This window comes from Podarcis raffonei, chromosome 9, assembly GCF_027172205.1.
Source record: "Podarcis raffonei isolate rPodRaf1 chromosome 9, rPodRaf1.pri, whole genome shotgun sequence".
Lineage (NCBI taxonomy): Eukaryota > Metazoa > Chordata > Lepidosauria > Squamata > Lacertidae > Podarcis > Podarcis raffonei.
In genome coordinates, this window is record NC_070610.1 from 74,848,086 (window position 1) to 74,868,775 (window position 20,690).

Genomic DNA, 20,690 nt, shown 5'->3' on the forward strand with positions numbered 1-20,690 from the left:
TGCCTTATTTCTAAACTAAATAATAATAATATAATAATTTTTTTTATTTATACCCCGCCCTCCACAGGTGTGTGTTGCTCTAGTCCCACGATAATGTTGGTTGCCCTTTTCTAAACCTTTTCTAACGCTACAATATCCCTTTTGAGGTGACGCAACCAGACCTGTATGCAGTATGCCAAGTGCATTTGTGTCATAATTTTGCATAATGCCATTATGATATTAGCAGTTTAACTTTCTAGTCCCTTTCCTAATGATCCCTAACATGGAATTTGCGTGTTACACAGTGGTTGATACCTTTTATCAAGCTAACCACTAAGCCCTTAAGCCACCACCAGTTCAGTGAATTTATCTGCACTCCACAGAGGTAGAGTCTCAAAATTACTGTTTCGTGTTTCCCACCAATTTTTAATTTTTCCTCCATGCCATTTTAGGAAGCCAAGTAGCAGTAACAAACAGTGATGCTTGCAAACTGCCCAACAAGAGACTCATTCTCATTAGACTTTCCCACTCACCCCTGCGCTAACTCATTCTTCTCCAGCCTAATAATAATAATAATAATAATAATAATAATAATAATAATAATAATTTTTTATTTATACCCCGCCCTCCCCAGCCAAGGCCGGGCTCAGAGCGGCTTACAAGCAATAATAAAAACAAGTTGAATGATTATAACTTAAAAACAAAAATAAAATACAACATTAAAATAATGGAGCATTAAAATATTAAAATGTGGCCTCATCGCAGGAGGAGAAGGAAAAGAAAAAAGAAAGAGAGGGAGGGAATCAAATTGGCTCCAAGCCAAAGGATGCACAGCAGTACCTGTTTGCTAAGGCCAGGCTGCAGAAACTGTGTGGCATAACCTATAATCAAGACTGGCACCTGGTGTTTAAATTGACTCATTGTATTAGAGGGGCTTTTTTGTAGACACACCACTAATAAGGGAAAAGGGAAGTTATTTTTGTGTGGCACACAGGCTTCTTCTGGAGGATGATTTTGTTGTCAGAAACTGGAGCGTCTGATGCTTTGGTTTAGAAAGTATAGGGCCTATTCAGGGATTATGCTGGGGTCTTGGTTCGTGTACATTTCTTGTGGATTCTGGCGTTGGGTTTGTGTTTTAATGCAATAATTGCCCAGTGGGTAAATGTGTGCACTTTTTTTTGCCTATTTCAGAAAGACACTAGTATCATTTCTCTTCCAAGTTTCTATTGTGCAAAACCAGAGAGGAGAAGCTAGTTGGTCTTAAATCTTTTGACCCCACCCCACCCGGATTGTCTATTTTTATTTTGAAGAATTTGAAGTAAGTTTCACACTAGACTGTTCATGGGAAGCAACTAAAAAACCCAGATACATTTTGAAAGCAATATGCAGTAAGTTGTCTTAAAAAAAAAAAGAATGTAGGAATATATGTCTAGCATGCCTTCTGTATGCAGTTGTAATAAGGAGAACATGAGATGTAACATGTTTTAAAAACTGGATGTTTCTGAGCTGTAGAGTTCACAGCACGCAACCTCCCAAGAGTTTTAAAAATATACTTTATTTAGAAAGAGATGACAAGCATGATTTTATGAGCTACCTTCATAAAAACATAACTATAATTGTATAGGAATGGAGCATAACTGGATGCTGTGATTGCAGGAAAAAAATCATCAACCCTTAATTTACACCATCATATACAGTAGGAGACTTCAGTATGAGCAGCATCAACGTCTGGCTCATTCCTTGATGTATATGTATGTAGGCTGATGAAACTTGCCTAGCCGAAGATCTGGTGGGGGAAATGAAAGAGAACAGAAAGGAAGCGCATAGTTCTCAGACAATAGAAGAGGGTCAGAAATAGAACTGGATCTCGTGGGTCAAAATGATCCTTCCAGCAAAGCATCCTGTCTTTGAAAGCCTTTTATGGAAAGTTCAAGAGAAATGTATAAAAGTGCCTGGTGTAATAGAGTGGTCGATACAATGCTTAGCCAAACCATGGCTTAGCATGAATGAATGGGTTCCTAGTATGAGGAACTCTGCTGCAGCAAGCAGTCCTGTGGCTTCTCCCTTACCTGCCACTAAGCCATGGTTTTGCTTAGCATTATACCCAGATCTGGGGTCACGTGGTTTGTCTAGAGCAGGGGTAGTCAACCTTTTTATACCTACCGCTCACTACTGCATCTTTCTTGATGGTAAAATTTCCTTACCGCCCACCAGTGCTTGATAGAAGGAGGATTCAGGTTGTGCCCTACCGCCCACCTAGAATCCTGAAACACACACTAGTGGAGGGTAGGGACCAGGTTGACAACCCCTGGTCTAGAGTGAGAGAGACTATGGGGCTGGGTTCAGATGCAGCATTCAGCTAAACCAGGGGTCAGCAAACTTTTTGAGCAGGGGGCCGGTCCACTGTTCCTCAGACCTTGTGGAGGACCAGACTATATTTTGAAGAAAAAGAAGGGGAAAAAATGAACGAATTCATATGCCCCACAAATGACTCAGAGATGCATTTTAAGTAAAAGCACACATTCTACTCATGTAAAAACACCAGGCAGGCCCCACAAATAACCCAGAGATGGATTTTAAATAAAAGGACACATTCTACTAATGTAAAAACATGCTGATTTCTGGATCGTCCATGGGCCGGATTTAGAAAGCGATTGGGCCGGATCCGGCCCCTGGGCCTTAGTTTGCCTACCCATGAGCTAAACCATGGCTTAGCTCCTGGGTGCATGACAGCAGCAGCAGGACTTGGGAGAGGAGTGCAGCTGCTTTGATCTTTGCTCTGGGAACTCACACATTTGCTCATTCACGCTGGTTTGACTTAGTGCTACAGATGCAAACTGGACAGAGAGCAAGGGAGACCAAGGCGAGGGAGATGTTAAAAAAAAAAAGGCCTGTAATATCTAGGTTCTGTGAAAATATTAAATGGTGTTGAACCACAGGTTTACGATCTAAAATATATGGCACAAGAGGAAAAAGGGATGGAGAGGAGAAAGCAAGCTCAGACACCCATTCTTAAAGTTATATAATTATTCTTATAATGAAAAGCTGGAATGAAGACTGCTCAGCAAAGAGAACAGCAAATGGTTTCTAGCCTCTCTCTCAGCCAAGACAATGGAGTCCACCCAGCTGTTCAATTTCTCTCTCTGCTGCAGCCAGATGGAAATAGTTTCGTTAATAAAATGAGATTTTAAATATCTCAAACATCACTTCCTCTAATAGCAAATTGAGTTCATACAAGATTGGAGCCAAAATGGGACCACTGAGAAACAAGGGGGAAGTTTCAGCAAGCTTGGGGGAACCCAGAGGTTTGCAGGTGTACAGCAAATCCTAATGGAGGAAGCCTGCCCCACCCCCTTTAAATCAAGAAACCTGTTTAGGATGGCTCATGGTCACTAACCACAGAACAGTGAGTATTGCTTGGAAATCAAAACAAAAAATAGAATGGCCTGCTTGAGCTGGTTATAGCTTATAATATTATGGAGGAGGGTAATGGTGTCTGAAAACCTGAACAGGAGCATTCTTGCTTTGTTGCATGTCTAATTTTAAAACAACATTAGCAACAATAATGCAAACCATGGAAAGGTGTAAACATGATTAAGCAATGTATATAAACCACGTTTAGGCAAAGGCTATGAAGTGTCCCCAGACTGCTGCTTTTCAGGCAATATGGACAATCCCAGCTTCCAGACTGCAGGTGCTCCCACTTCTGCTCTCCTCAGCCAAGGAAAGGCATTCTGCTTTTCTCAAGGGGGATTTGGAGTAGTAGTGAAGTGACAGTGAATGGCTTGATGTTAACAGTTCCCTCCTTCCCTCATCCTGCTCACATCCCAGTCACCACTTCCTCCTCTTTAAAAACCACAGGGTTGCATTCAACAAAGTTTTACTCAGAGAAGATCCACTTAAATTAAGGGCCATTACTAACTTGGGAACATTGTTAGTCATGGGCATTAATTTAAATGAGTCTACACTAAGTAGAACTTGCAGTGGATAGAGCCACTGAATGCCACCAGCATATCTTTCTGCCATTGAATACTAGTCCCAATCCGGGGTTTTTAAGCTTTCAAAAGATGCTCAGGGTTTGGTTCGTATCCCAGGAGGAGAGATAAGAGTTCCAGGACTAGAGCAGGGTGAGTGGGGCACCAAGGATGTTCCTCCACCGGTGCTTGATGTAACTTGGGCCTGGGATGGCTTTATTTAGAGCGCTCTGAGTCCAAGATATTACAGTGGATCACACAGAGAGAGTCTCTTGGGTTGGTTGGGCCTCATTCTTTAGCCTAAAGCTTTGTATGAGTCAAGCCAGCATCTCGAATTGTGTCTTGCAGACAACAGGAAGCCAGTGCAATTGCTGGAACTGTGGTGTCACTTTCTTTTCTTTTGCAGATGTAGAAAAAGCCTCCAAAGTAGGCTAACACTGTGCACAGAAAGCTTCCCTCTGAGTCTGTTCCCCCCGCTACCCCAGCCAGCTCATCACTTTGTATTCCCTTGGTAACGAGATGATGTGCAATGATTGGAGTATGGAGGATATTGCTGATGGCAGCCTGAATGGATGATGAGCAGACAGTTCCTAGTATCCTGAGTTTTAAATGCCAGCTTCAATTTCTACACAGCGGACAGTCTGTTTTAACCCTTTTGCTGTCACAGTGTGTTGGAGGTAACCGTGACAAGCTGATAGCATCAGGCTAACAGGATTTCATCCCAAGAAAGAAAGGCTGTCTTTTATTTTGCCCTATCCAGGTGTTCTGTTCTTTGGTTAGATCAACTTGTGAGGAAGGAATGGAGTCCTGCCCAGTTGCCCCCTTCGGGTATATGTGTGCCCCTCTCCCATGTATAATGTGGATATCTGCAAGGAGGGAGCTTTCCATGCAACCCAGAACCCTGATCATGCAGAATTCCAGGCTGTGGGGAATTCTTCAGATGTACATGTAAATGCCATCTCCCTGCAGACAATTTATAGCATCAGAGAATGGTAGAGCTGAAAGGGACCTAAGGGGCATTTAGTCCAACCCCCTACAATGCAGGAACTCAATTAAAGCATCCATGACTGATGGGGGAACCCAGCCAGATGGGTGGAATATAAATAAGAAATAATAATAATAATAATAATAATAATAATAATAATAATAATTATTATTATTATTATTATTATTATTATTATTATTATTATTATTACCACCCAACCTCTGCTTAGAAATCTTCCAGAAAGGACAGTCTACCACCTTCTGAGGGAGTCTGTTCCACTGTCAAACTGCTGTTACCATCAGAAAGTTCTTCCTGATGTTTAGTCGGAATCTCCTTTGTTGTAACTTGAATCCATTGGTTCACGTCCCAGCCCCCAGAGCATGAGAAAACAAGCATGCTCCATCTTCCAGGTGACACTGTGACAGCCTTTAGACATTTATTGCAAACAGTATGCTTTAATAGCTATAGCTACCAATTAAAATGCATATTTGCAGTATACTGCTGAATATCTCCTGAGCACAGGGGGCAGATGGGTTTAAATGGGTGATTTAAACTGTTTTTGAATCGGCTCATCCTGGGCATGTACAATAGAACTTTGCTTCAGGATGAGAACAGAAATCGCAGAGTGGTGGCGCGGCGGCAGCAGGAGGCCCCATTAGCTAAAGTGGTGCTTCAGGTTAAGAACAGTTTCAGGTTAAGAACGGACCTCCGGAACGAATTAAGTACTTAACCCAAGGTACCACTGTATTGCACTTTTCCACAACCTATTGCATATTTGACCCAAGGATCAGTCCTGTATTCTGTCTTCCATATCTTGGAATGACTAATACTAGTAGTGTCTGTGAGGATGTGCAGATGCCTTCTTTCTGCAGAGTAATGATGGCCCACTTTCACACATCAGCGATAGGTCTTTTAGATTGGAGCATGTGGCTTCCATATAGAATTGTCTTCCATAGAAAAAGAGAGAGAGCACTTGCTTCTCTGGATAACCTTTTATGTTGTTACTAGTTTTTTTGTTTGAAGGACTGGCGTGTTTGTACATAGAGGTTTTCAAGAGTTGGCAAAATGTGTGGCTTATCTCTTGTCACAAACACCTGCTGCAAATGTGACCTGGGTTTAGTGTTGCTTGTATTCATGGGAAAGGTGCACAGATTTCTCAAATGCAGGAGCATGTGAAAACACATTCCAGGGAAACATTAGCAGACCAATGCAGATTTAAAGTGAGAAGCCACAGCTGTGTGTAACATCTGGAGCTGTGCTTGAGGTAGGCCTCTTTCCACTCCTGGATCCCTATTGTGGATTTGAGCCAGTAATCTGGCACATCTCTAGACATAAACGCTTTATCTTGACCTGTGGCATTCCTGTGAACCTTGATCTATAGACCTTTTGTCCTGTTTCATAGCTCAGTTCTGGGACTAGTTTTGCTGCAAAGTTTAGGGGCACAACTACCGTATTTTTTGCACCATAACACTCACTTTTTTCCTCCTAAAAAGTAAGGGGAAATGTCTGTGCGTGTTATGGAGGGAATGCCTACGGGTGGCATGCCTACGGATTTTCCTCCTCTAAAAACTACATGCGTGTTATGGTTGGGTGCGTGTTATAGAGCGAAAAATACGGTACTTCACAAGGGTGACAATGTAGAGCTCAAATGGATTTTTCATAGCTTAATCTGTATGTTGATATTCTTTGTATAAAACAATAATATTCTTTATCAAGGTACTGTAATCCAAACTCTGTTTCATGAAAAAGCAGTTAGGTGGCAAATTCTGTAAATGCAAATGATTAAACATTTATCCTGCCAGTGTCCAAACAACACTATGTGGTTTGCACTCATTCTCTAAACAAAACAATAACCACAAAAGCCAACCAACCCTTTGAGCATAAGAGTGATTAAAAAACTGGGCATACCTGCTTTCTTTTGCGCAACATAGTCTGATCTGCTAATAATTATAAGGCGCTAAGACGTTTTGAGGAGTAGTGAAGCTCACTTCTTTTAGAGTTTGGAAATTTGAGGTTGGCTTCCCAAGTTAGTTGTGTGCTTTTTAGATTCTTTGTTGAGCAGTGGCAGCACCACACCGCCCTGGCAAGTATGCTAATAAAGGTTAAGTTCTGCCCTAAGAAAAGCTGAATTCTTAGGCCTGTATACATTATGCAAGTTGGCATAATTCTTCTCATTTGGAATAAGCTGGCTTTCCTGGTCAAAAAAAGGGGCAAATGCCTTGAAATGCTGCCTCAGCCGTTGGAAACTTTCAGAGGTTTCAACTGACATTGTCATATGCTTTCGAAATTAACTTTGCAACCATAAAGGCTAGAAACTTGCTTTTCTTAAATGACGGAAGCTGAGATTTCTCCAAAAGCTCAACTTGGTGCCAACTACCATCCTGTGCTCCCACAGAACTGTAGCATATTCACGGTCCTGCCCTTAATTGTAGTGACTTATAGTCCCCATCAGTTTTAAGTGCCTACAATCTCCAGCTCGTTCTTCCACTGGATCACGTTAAGCAGAGTTTTTTCCAATGTGATTAGGTGTCCTCATCTACCAGTACCTAATCTGAAATGAACCTCCAGCAAATCATCACTGGAAGATTAACTATGTTTAATTATCATGACACTCATTGACTGGCCCCGGGTCTAAAGGCTTGATTATGGGTAGGCAAACTAAGGCCCAGGGGCCGGGGCCGGCCCAATCGTCTTCTAAATCTGGCCCACAGATGGTCTGGAAATAAACATGTTTTTGCATGAGTAGAATGTGTGCTTTTATTTAAAATGCACCTTTGGATTATTTGTGAGACATAGGAATTCGTTCATTTTTATTTTTATTTTCAAAATATAATCCGGCCCCCCACAAGGTCTGAGGGACAGTGGACTGGCCCCCTGCTGAAAAAGTTTACTGACCCCTGGGCTTGATGGTGAACATGCAAAGGAAGAAAGGGCACCCTACTGCCATCTGAAGAGTGAGCCGTTTTAAAATATAGTTTTAGCTAGCATTTTGTGTTTCATTTCCTAAAAGGCTGCCTTTCTTTGCTGTGCCGTATTTCCTGACCCTTGACAGAGAGAATGCTGGAGGGAAAACGAAGTTTCTGAAAAAGTGGAAGCCCTTAATTGATGTGATTTTAATTCAAATTACAGTGTGGTGTAGTGGTTAAGAGCGGTAGTCTCGAAATCTGGTGAACCAGGTTCGTGTCCCCGCTCCTCCACATGCAGCTGCTGGGTGACCTTGGGCTAGTCCCACTTCTCTGAAGTCTCTCAGCCTCACCCACCTCACAGAGTGTTGTTTGTGGGGGAGGAAGGGAAAGGAGATTGTTAGCCGCTTTGAGACTCCTTAAAGGGAGTGAAAGGCGGGATATCAAATCCAAACTCCTCCTCCTCCTCTTCTTCTTCTTCTTCTTCTTCTTCTTCTTCTTCTTCTTCTTCTTCAAATTACGGTGCTTTTTGGGTTGGGGGAGCCTGAGCAGAGACGGTTTGAGAAGAGGTCTCTGCTTAGCACAGTGGAGAAGGCAAACTCTCAAATGGTACACAGGAGGCTGCCCAATACTGGGTCAGAGGCATTGGCCCATTTACCTCAGTTTTGTCTATACTGACTGACTGGCAGCAGAAAACTCCCAGCCCTACCTGGAGATGCTGGGAATTGAATCAGGGATGGCGGGTGCTCTACTACTGAGCCTTTCCTCTGTGGTCCTTGATGTGAGCATATGTCCCCTTCAAATATAACATATTAAGAGGAGAGGGGGAGAGGAAGGGTCAAACTATGTTGTTGTTGTTTAGTCGTGTCCGACTCTTCGTGACCCCATGGACCAGAGCACGCCAGGCACTCCTGTCTTCCACTGCCTCCCACAGTTTGGTCAAACTCATGCTGGTAGCTTCGAGAACACTGTCCCACCATCTCGTCCTCCGTCGTCCCCTTCTCCTTGTGCCCTCCATCTTTCCCAACATCAGGGTCTTTTCCAGGGAGTCTTCTCTTCTCATGAGGTGGCCAAAGTCTTGGAGCCTCAGCTTCAGGATCTGTCCTTCCAGTGAGCACTCAGGGCTGATTTCCTTCAGAATGGATGCGTTTGATCTTCTTGCAGTCCATGGGACTCTCAAGAGTCTCCTCCAGCACCAGAATTCAAAAGCATCAATTCTTCGGCGATCAGCCTTCTTTATGGTCCAGCTCTCACTTCCATACATCACTACTGGTGCTAATACATGGTGCTAACTTTGAATCCAGTGCTTATAAATCTCCTCCTCTTAAAAAGTAACAACAGCTTCAGGGGGTCCCAACCTGGATTGGGACTGCAGTGCAAAGAGCGGGAATTAGAGTTAACCTCCCCACTTCATCTTGGTTCTTGTAGGAAATCTCCCTCCCCAAGCTGCTACTTGCTAGAAGCGCTCCCTCAGGAGGGGCAGTTCTCAGCAGGAGAATAGTATAGGGGGAAAGGGTTAACATCCCCTGCTCTGACGCACACAGTCCCAAACATGCGATTAAGAGATGTGGTTAACTTCCAGGTCTAGCTTGACCCTGAGTAGAAGCCAGAAATCTTGAGTGGTTTTTCTTGCATCACCAGACTCTCACGTGTAGGCGTAGAAACAGGCCAAAGATTAAAGGCCAGGGCTCTTTCTCCCACCTTGAGCCATAGGAAGCTCATGTGGTGGGGCACAGTGGTTAATTTTGGGGAAATTAGTGGCAGGAAAGTACATGTGGTCAGGGCTTTGTGGACTCGGATGTCAATCACAATCTCCCCCCAAAGATCCGAAATTGTACTGAAAGCTGCGTTTTGTGTAATGTCAATTATGCAATTTGCGTGACTTTTTAGTTTGCACAATTCTGCAAATTTTACTATATGCAGGAGCTTTTTTTATTAGGGGTGCAGTGTTTGTTTTGATGAAAGCGTTTACAATGTTTTTATGATGCGCAGTTTAAAATCAGGAGCTCTTAATTAAGCGGTATATTTCCATTTCCACGCAACCTTCAGGAACTCCTGTATCTTGGCACCAGTTCTGGTCCTCCCCTAGGAAGGAAAAAATAGTATTCGCCCGCCACCCCCCACTATTCAGCCAAGACCTCCCACTGCACACTTGTGAACAAGCTCAAAAATTGTAATTCATTGCCTTGGGAGTAAACATTTTTGAAAAAGGTTTGACTTGATTCTCCATAGCTTGAAACCTGCAAGCATGTTCTTTCTCCTAAATGATTGGTTTTATACATTTGCAGACTTTATCCAACTGGAAATCCTCCAGGCTTCTAAGAGTCATTGAACATGCAAGCTTAAGCAAAAGGGCTAGAGGCTCAGTTTACAGTGTTAATCTGACTCTTGAAGCTGATTTTTTTTACCTAGCACCACATTTGATACTTTTCCTACTCCTTCATAGACTTGCCACATAATTGTGGCTGTGCGTAATGTTGATATTTATTGGATAATGTTTTGGTTTGGAACTAAAAGATAAGGATTCAACACCCTATTCTGTAACGCACCAACTGACCTGAGACAAGGATTTAGGATTGCTAAAATGGGAATTGCAGCTGAGAGCACACGTTGAAAAAGATATGTAAATGATTGTGTTTCTGAGCAAAGGGAAGTTGGTACTAAATGAACCAATTAGATATTTCTGTGGATCTGCTTTTGCTTCTCTTCTTCCCACCCCCCATTTTTTGTTTTGCAAATTGCCCCCAAGTAGTTTCCTTTGATGCCGTTTCCCCCAGCTTGCTTAACTTGGAAATCTTTCTAGTTCAGAGCTGATGAGAAATACCAATAAGCAAACAGCCCTGATTCTCTCTGGCAGGCTGTCATGTACTAGTTCAGAGCATGCTTGTTAGTTCTGTACATTACGTTCATGTGGGATCTTTTGTTTTTGATCTGCTTGGCAGATCAGAGGATGAGGGGGAGTAGAACTGGATCTGGAGGTTGGGGGCAGGATGATTAAAGAGAGATGAGAGGTGAGGCAAGCCTCAAACTCTATATTCCGCAGATCACTGTATGTTGGGTGCTGCTGCTTAATGACTTGAAAGTACTACAGCAAGTTAGAACAGAAATCTATAACACAAAAGCTAATGTCAGCAAGTCACCCTTTTTTCTACAGTGATGAATTATGTAATAGTTGGCCTGTTGGAGTAATCTTTGGCCTTTTGATGGGGGCAGGGGAAGAGCCAGAAAATGCATAGCAAACAGTGTCTCAAAAGGATACATGCATGAGGCTAGAATACAATATATAAGTGTTTAAAACCCATTTAAACAAACCTGCCTGTTTATATCTTCTTTAACTTATTAATTTGAGGCTGTCCCAGACTTTTAAGTGTCATTTAATAGCTTTTGCTGCCTTTGTTTGCTGTGTTTTCCTGATGCGTTAAGATTTAATTGTGGCTTTTATTGTGAAATTTGCATTATGATGCAAACCACTTTAAGAGGACTATATACAGATGCCTGTATAAATACTGAAATAAATAAACAAATACTCAATTTAATTAATTATTCAAGAGCAAAATAATTTTCTCGTTGGGTCAAAAAACTGGGCCATTGACTACCATTTGGTCTCCAATAGTGGCTCGTCATATGCCATGCTCCATTGCTTTATCTTCACCTGTACTTCACTGTTGAAACCACCACTGGGTTTTAGTTTTGCAAGGGATATTTCATGCTGCCTTGATGCAGTACAGCGGGCAGTTTGTGTGTTCAAGTGTTGCTGATTAAATTCTCTGTAATGCACAAAGTCTTTGTTTCCAGGAGGAGATGCTTCTAGCCCAGGTATTTTAAGGAAAGCCTGTTCTTCCATATCTGTCTGTGGTAATTTTCTGAAATGTTCCTCTGGTTGCTTGGAGAGCAAGTGTTTTTGTTTGTCATGCCCTTCTCATTGAAATCTCTCTCCGGAGAGGCTTGCCTAGCACCTACATGGCTTGCCTCCAAACCTAAGCAAATGCCATTCTTTCTCCAAGATATCTTCTCTCTCACACACACATACACACAACATGGTCCTTTTGGGAAATCTGGGTTTTCCTGCTGCTTCAAAGTTTTGTTTCTTAGCATTCAAAGCCTTCCAGAAAATACAATTGCCAGCCAGGTGTTCTAATTTAGTTGCCATATTCTTAGAGCATTATATCTTCCCTGTCTGAATTTTTATCTCAACTGAAAAACTCATCGTCTGTTTCTTTACAGGAGGTAGAACTTGAAGAATCTTTATGGGATCCAAATGCCTGATGGATGGATGATGTGCCTAAGATAATTAAGGTAAAGAGAAGAATTAATTTAATATTTAAAGCTTTTTGCCAAAAATTCAAGACCTGTGCATTTTGTCGCTTTCAACTGTTTGTCCTTGTTTTTATCTTTTTAAGTTATGTATGGTGTAATCACCTTTTATTATTAACTTTTATCCCTTACCTGTTTTAAGTCTTATGTGTTCAGTTTATCCATATGTTTTATCTTATGTCTGTGACCAAAATAAAATTTGATACTGATACTTTTTTTTTTTTTGCATGTTTCACCCAGGTATTTCATCTGGTTATTAATTTTTGAGTACAAACAAAATGTTGTCTGCTCCAGTTCAATAGCATTTGCTTCTGCAGGTGTAGTGGTCTTCCTTATATATTTTTACAGTCCTGTACCTTCTACTGGCTCCACCTGGATGGGGGTGAGCAGGGATGCTAAAAGGGTTTCTTGGTCCCTGGTACACTTATTTGTGGATTGGAGCCCTCCTCTTCAGCCCCTCCTCTGCAAACTAAGGAGATGTAATTTAGGCTTCCAGGCCTTCATTGGTTTTTAGACATTGAGCAAAGAGACTATAGACTATAGAATTAGTTTAATCGAAAGGCATACAAGCTTTATCCTTTTCATAGGCTCTTTTTTAAAAAGCAGGAGTTTGACCCCTTTATACTTGCTAAGATGGCTATCCTTTGAAGTGATGGAGTTGTTGAAATAAGTTTTCTTCTAGCTATTTGAGTCACCTTGTTGAGTTAACTTGTCCATTAGCTTTCTGTTTGTTCTAGCTGGCAAAATGAATTACCGTATTTTTCGCTCTATAACACGCACCTGACCATAACACGCACATAGTTTTTAGAGGAGGAAAATCCGTAGGCATGCCACCCGTAGGCATTTCCTCCATAACACGCACAGACATTTCCCCTTACTTTTTAGGAGGAAAAAAGTGAGTGTTATGGTGCAAAAAATACGGTACTTCAATTTGAATAACATGATTTGGACTGTGAAATTTTGTAGAGGGAAAGGGTCACATACAGACGTCTTCTAACTAACATTTATTACAATTTATGCTGTTCCTGATTGATCATGACGGTATAGTGCCCATCCTGTATGCAAAATAGAGCAAATTATGGTTGTTTGCTTTCCTGCCCATTGCTTACGTGCTGTTGACTTGATTTTTAAATCAACTTTTGAAAAGTTACGTTTGTGTAGTTTTTTTTCCATAAGATTAGATTTGCTTGTGGGCAGGAAATAGCTTCCCTGAATTTTTCACTTGGGAGACCCCATTTCACTCCCTGTCACACATTCACAAATACCTGGTCAGGAACTGAATTCTACCAGTATAGAGGGAGTGCATGTTGGAGAGAGGGGAGGGAGGGGGAAAGCACATGTGGCCTTTCTTGGACCAGCTGTTCTCTCCTAGGGTCTCCCAGGGAGCTCCTTCCTGTGAGTTTCCTTACTTTTTTGGCACTCACTTTAGGCTGATTTTCTCCTGCAAGGGTAATTCGGAGCTTCTCCCCCTCCCCCCCCCATTTCCTCAGTTTCAGCCCCAGAGAAATCTGTTACGACACCTGCTTTGCTTACAGTATTCCTATTTCCTCTGCTGCAACTCAACTTTATCCACCATTTGCTTCTGAGTGTGGCTGGGAGTATACAGTTGTGTGTGTGGAAAAGTGGTCAAGTCAAGATTAGTATTCGTAATTTCTTGCAGAATTCTATTGTTATGAGTTTGTGGGATGTGAGACAGCCTAAATTCCTGGGTCTATTTAAAGTTAGATTTTAATCGAGGTTTGGGCAGTTAAACTGTGCCAAACACTGAACCCCTGGATTAAGTTTATTTTAGCAAGATAGCAGTGGCGTAGTGTGGGTTGTCAGCACCCGGGGCAAGGCAAGTAATTTGCGCCCCCTAACCCGTGGATTTTAGTAGGAGCAGATTGCTGCAAGTGCTAGCGCGCCCCCCCCCGATGTTGCGCCCGGTGCGGCTGGCCCCCCTGCACCCCTCACGCTACGCCACTGCAAGATAGACCAGCCTGGTAATAGCTATCATCAAGAAAGCTATCCCATCAGGAAAGCCATTAAGAAGGCAAGGCTACACCAAACAGCATAGTCAGTGGAGAACCTCCTCTGGCTGTGTGTTAGTGGGTAGAGACAAAAAGGGTTTAAAGGGTGTAGAATTTCAGTTTGGATGAAGTAAGCTAGAGAGAAATTGTTCCAGTCTGTTAGTGGTGACAGGCAGGAAGGGGGGGCGGTACAGCACAAGGCAGGCTGCTGCGGACGGGGGGCAGTATACAAGGTGGGCTGACTATGACTACCCCTATGGAAGAAGCAAAATATTTGTTGGGGGTATAATGCTGGGAGCTCCTCTGTCTAGGCTCAGGCTGTATATATCTGTAAATAAACCATATATCATAAAGACGCCATAGTCTCCACTGTGCCTCATTGTTGAAAAGGAACCACAGACCCCGGGTAAGCACACCTGAACCCCTGGAATCTCACATCTGTCAGAGATTGGGGTGGTGTGTAACAATACGTTCCACGATGCTACAAAATTTCACACCAGCGATCTAGTTGTATATTAAAATCACATATGCATTGAAGTGACCTGACATAGGACTTCTGTTTCAAACAATATCATTGTGGAGCTGGGTACAAATGATCAGCCAAATGAAGATAACACTTATCAATTGGTCTTATCCATGCCTCTGAATATCATTTGTTTAAACAAACAAACAAACAAACAAACAAACAAACAAACAAACAAACAAACAAACCAGGCATTTGGTTTATGTCTTATTGATGCTAAAGGTCCTGCAGGATAACCAGACTTCTTTTCTCTCCCCAGGAAGATGGGGGAATGCAGGATCTCATTTTTTTGTGGATTCTGCTGCAGATTTAACATAAGTGCAGGTTAACTATCTTATACTTACTTGTCTGGAATAAAATATGTAATAATTAATGATGAAAATATTTTAAAAAAACACACCCAAGCAAGTAGCCTGTTTCACCCATAATTGAGAGAGGTAGGAATAAAATTCTGGCTGAGTGGTGTTTATTCACAGCAGCCCTTTTGAACAATTTGTTCACGTAGAAAGAGAATCTAAAACTCTACATTTTCTGTTGGAAATTTAGTGCTGTAGAGTTCTGCAGTAAATGAAGTAAATATTGACTAGCAGGCACATAGGTTCAGTATAATGTTCCTCTTTGGCATGTTATAAAATGTTCTCTGCACCTTTGCCAGATTCAGTTGGCTTTTCCCAAGAGTGCAAGCAGTTACGCCAAATTAAGCAGATTTTGGTCATCATCATTAATTGCCTTTGTCTTTGCTCTTGGGGGACTTCTATTTTAGGAGCTACTAATTTATAGCTGGCCTTCTCAACTTAAAGGGGAGAGAGGAGAATTCAGGAAAAGAAAGGTTGACTGCCTGGAAGGCTGGTTAGAGAGCTCTTAAGGAGGAATTTCCCCTATTAACTGTGTTTCTGTGGAGGAATCTTACATACTTCTGAGTTCCATCTTTCTCTCATGCTTGTTTTTGGCACTTGCCTGGGCTTACTTTTACCCATGAAATCCGTTCAGAAATTCTGTGCTTAGCCAACTGGTTCACGTTGCCTTGACTTGAGTCTCTACGCCTGTGCAGTTGCTTGCATTCTCAGGCCATTTTCTTGAGCATGGAAATGCCTTTTCAGTTAGAACTATGTATATTTTATACAAATACTATCAGTATCTGTATCTATACTTCTGTATCTATGTGCTCCTTTATAATAATAATAATAATAATTTATTATTTGTACCCCGCCCATCTGGCTGGGTTTCCCCAGCCACTCTGGGCGGCTTCCACAGAAACCAAAAATAGACTAAAATCATACATTAAAAGCTTCCCTGAACAGGGCTGCCTTAAGATGTCTTCTGAATGTCAGGTAGTTGTTTATTGCTTTGACATCTGATGGGAGGGCGTTCCACAGGGCGGGCGCCACTACCGAGAAGGCCCTCTGCCTGGTTCCCTGTAGCTTTGCTTCTCGCAATGAGGGAACCGCCAGAAGGCCCTCGGTGCTTGATCTCAGCATCCGGGCAGAACGATGGGGGTGGAGACGCTCCTTCAGGTATACTGGGCTGAGGCCATTTAGGGCTTTAAAGGTCAACACCATCACTTTGAATTCTGCTCGGAAACGTACTGGGAGCCAATGTAGGTCTTTCAAGACCGGTGTTATGTGGTCTTGGCGGCCGGCCCCAGTCACCAGTCTAGCTGCCGCATTCTGGATTAGTTGTAGTTTCCGGGTCACCTTCAAAGGTAGCCCCACGTAGAGCGCATTGCAGTAGTCCAAGCAGGAGATATGTCCTTTAGGACATTGGGTAGGATAGATATAAATATAATAAATAAAAATAAGTTTGCTAGTGCCCTAATCAAGCTAGGGTTGGTGCACAGAAGTTTACTGCTTTCAATTCTTTTTTCCCTTTATATTATTACTGAATAGTGCTATCACTATAAAATAAAATAACCATTCTGTTCTGATTACAAGGCATTTCAAATTGAGCACAGGCATACTGGCATTATCTTCAGTTCCAAAATTCTGCAAATTTAGCTAATCCACACAAAGATTTGTCTCCCATAATGTATCCCCCTCCTGAATCTGTTTTTCACCCATGTGATCTTTTCCCTTTTCCACCTCATTCAGATGCCTCATAGGTGACAGATTGTGCTGTTGCTGATGCTACTCTTGTTGCTATGCTGCTAAAAATTCATTCCAATATCTGGTGCAATATTACCTTGCAAACCCATAATACCAGCAAAATACATTTTATGATGTGCTGGAAACTGGGTATTCCCGGTGTAAAAAACCGAACATCATTTGCCCGTGCTACAGTTTATCTTAGAAGGAGTTCCTCTGGCACATGCTTGGGTGGGAGCAGAATTCTCCCCATTACGAGTTTTCCAGATTGCTGCTTGATCATAATAGCCATCACAGACATTTGTGTTCACAGTGGGAGCTGCTAAGGCAGGGCTTTTCTAGTTGTGCCATGTGCCTCGTTCTGCTTTGCTCTTAGCTGCCAAGCTTTTATCTTCCCCCTATTGTCAATCAGTTGGCAAGAGTGGCCTCCCCTAAGCAAACTTGGAGGGGGTGGGAGAGATCATCCTACACTTCCAGGCCATCTTGAATGCCTTTCCAGTTCTGTGATCACGTATAGTCTGCAGGCTTTGTTAATGGGTCAAAGTTGCTATAAGATGGTGAGCAATGCAAACAATGTAAAAAAAGGCACCTTTTCCTAAAGTGGCTTTTAGTTGGGGGAAGACACAACCATGGGGTGGGGACTCTTCCGGTGACATAGTTGAAGAAAATCTGGGTTAATGGGGCAGTAATAGTACCAAAGCTCATATTTTGCTTTGGGCAGTCAAGAGTTGTGTAGATAATCCTGGTGTATATTTAATTCATTCACATTTCTCCATAGAAGTCTCTCAGCTCTCACTTCCTCTTACCTTTTTGCCTCTTTTGGTGCCTAATTCTTACTATTACCAGATGTACTGTATATTCACTTAGCTATTGTCCAGTTTTTTTTACAAATTTCACTAAGCCAGATACTTTTCCTGATTTGGGGGGGAATATTGATGTGCAGAGTAAAATCACACTTCTAATAAATCCTGTGAGGCAACTGTTGACTAAAAGTGGCCTACCAGCAAATCTTGGCTAAAATGAAACCTTTTCCAAGGTTGTACAGTGGTACCTTGGTTGTCGAATGGCTTGGCTCCCGAACAAATTGGCTCCTGAATGCCGCAAACCCAGAAGTACGTGTTCCAGTTTGTGAACGTTTTTGGAAGCCAAATGGCTGATGTGGCTTCCGATTGAATGCAGGAAGCTCCTGCAGCCAATCGGAAGCTGTGCCTTGGTTTTCGAATGGTTCCGGGAGCTGAATGGACTCTTTTTTAGCACTGTGAATATATTTTAGTATGAATGTGTGAGTTGGGAGTGCCAGTCTGATGGCCATATCTTCAGATGTGAAGGAAATAAGCAGCTATCCTATCTTTAAAAGACATCTGAAGGCAGCCCTGTTCAGGGAAGTTTTTAATATTTAATGCTGTACTATTTTTAACACTTGATTGGGAGCCGCCCAGAGTGGCTGGGGAAACTCAGCCAGATGGGCAGGGTATAAATAATAAATAATAAATAATAAATAATAATAATTATTATTATATTCCAGTGATGGAAATGACTGTGATCTGATTATGCAGATCCCCTATAATCATTTCATTGTTACAATGTTTCCATGTGAATGTTGTCCTCCATTATAATTGTTATGATGGATGGATTGGCCATCCTTGAGACTTCCATCTGTAGCCTAATGACTAGTTTTCCAGTAAACAGCATATCATTATTAGATATATGAGCGGGGCCAAAGTTGCTGTTTTATGATGAGGTTGAGGAGGAAGTGGCCCATAGCCCAGTGGTAGAGGATGTGCAAGATGTTGCTGATCACCGAAGAATTGATGCTTTTGAATTACGGTGCTGGAGGAGACTCATGGACTGCAAGAAGATCAAACCTCTCCATTCTGAAGGAAATCAGCCCTGCGTGCTCATTGGAGGGCCAGATCCTAAAGCTTAGGCTCCAATACTTTGGCCACCACATGAGAAGAGAAGACTCCCTGGAAAAGACCCTGATGTTGGGAAAGACTGAGGGCACAAGGAGAAGGGGACGACAGAGGATGAGATGGTTGGACAGTGTTATAGAAGCTACCAACATGAATTTAATGAAACTGCGGGAGGCAGTGGAGTGCCTGGTGTTCTCTGGTCTATGGGATCATGTAGAGTTGGACACGACTAAACAACAACAAAAGAGGATGTGCACAGACCCAGGATCAGTCATTTGCATCAAATGTGTAAAATGTGAAAAAGAGACATAAGGTATCCTTAAAACTCACATCTGTATGCATTAGATGTGCATTTCTCAGAATTGCTGTCCAGTCACCATAAGCAATAATATATGTATTGCTGTTTAAGGAAGCCTGTCTCTCATTTGTGTTTTGCATGTTTGAGGCAGCTGTTTATACCATAGTGGAATAATATATTTTGAAGAATGCGAAGCTGTTCTTCTGCATCGGAGAGTAGGCAAGGTATTTTGACCGCACTTCATCTTGTTGACCGTAAAGTATATATACATGGCTTTGGGGTTCTAATTTGAAGCACCAGTTTTCAGCTCTCCTGTGTATTGAAAAGCACAGCTAGCTGTGGTTTGATAACAAAAAGCACAAACTTTTCCAGTAAAGAAACATTCTCCTGTAACTGTTGAAGTTGTGGGTTTCAAAGAGCATAATCTGGGATAAGAAGAGTTAAGCCTGTTGGTAATAGCTCCTTCTCAAACTGGGTCATTTGGCGTTCCCCTCTCCCTCTTCCTTGTACACTTGCTGTGGCATAAAAGGCCCTTTCATGAGTTTTATTGACTCTCTCGTGACTGCCAGACTGCCACAGGCACATTGTGAAGAATAAAGGCCCTCTCCTGATACACATCCCCTGGGCCTGTTCATGCTTGCCTGACCTCCACTCCCAGTCTGGAATGGAGCGAGTGCAAAAGTACAAAACTATGCTAGATTTATACCCACTTTTAAGCCATTAGAAATGGTCTGTTGCAGGCTGGACGGTGTGGGCAAGAAGTTACCAAGGTTGACTTTTACAGGCCCCATCCTTAGGCAGAATGCCTGTGTACCATGGATTGGTTCAAGGTTAAGCACAGTGGCACAGACAAACTGATTCCCAAGAACATCCTAGATGTCTCCATTATTTCTAGTGTAACACTGCACTGCCCTCCTTGGGTCAACGGCAGTAGCCACAGGTTTGATTCCAGCTGAACAGAGAATCAACCACGCAACACTAAGCCAAGAATTTTGTCCCAGAGTATATGGTCTGAAGGCACACAAGACCACCACTTCGCTGAAGCTATGGAGCTCTTGAGTCTGGTCAGGGTCTGGATGAGTGACCCCCCCTGTAAACCACATAAAAGCTACCACTTTCAGCTGGTGTGTGTGTGTGTGTGTGTGTGTGTGTGTGTGTGCATGCATGTATGCATGCTGCATTGGGTTCCATGTTGTAAGAAAGGCTGGCTGATATAAACCTAATAATCTACTAGTATATCTTTCTGTGGGAAACTTCAAATTTCTAAATGCATTTTTAATAACAACTAAATAAATAAATGTAAATAAATACAGTAATACAGGAACACGTTCAGGGTTTTAACTTTTTAAGGTTTCACTTAGGAAATGTACGTGTGTGGTTGCCTGACTTGCATTTCAGGGCAGGGAGATGTAAACAATTTCCTTTTCTTCCTGCAGTGCTTTACAGAGGAAGGCCTTTATCCACAATGCTCTCTGCTGGGCATTTCTCCATCAGTTGCTTAGCAAAATGTTAATGTTATTTAAAAGCTTCACATTTTTCAACGCGTTCAGTAAATGTTTCCCTCCTATTTGATTTATTTGGCTGATTTTCAGCTGTGCATTTTATATGGTTCATTGGTGTGTTGTCCTTTTGTACTGTTATCTGACAACTGATATTGGAAGCTGTATTTGATGTTCTGTTATAATTTATTTTTTCAAGTAAATGTTTCCGT

At 42.2% G+C, this 20,690-nt stretch overlaps 1 protein-coding gene across 3 annotated transcripts in view; it reads left to right on the plus strand.

The window, feature by feature from the left end:
* Nucleotides 1–20,690, plus strand: part of PTPRA (protein tyrosine phosphatase receptor type A) — a 139,544-nt gene that overhangs the window by 47,515 nt on the left and 71,339 nt on the right. For all 3 annotated transcript variants that reach the window (XM_053402076.1, XM_053402077.1, XM_053402078.1), the window contains exon 2: nt 12,066–12,137. In XM_053402076.1, the coding sequence (XP_053258051.1) occupies nt 12,111–12,137 (27 nt within the window). In that variant the 5' untranslated portion in view covers nt 12,066–12,110. The remainder of the gene's footprint in view (nt 1–12,065; nt 12,138–20,690) is intronic.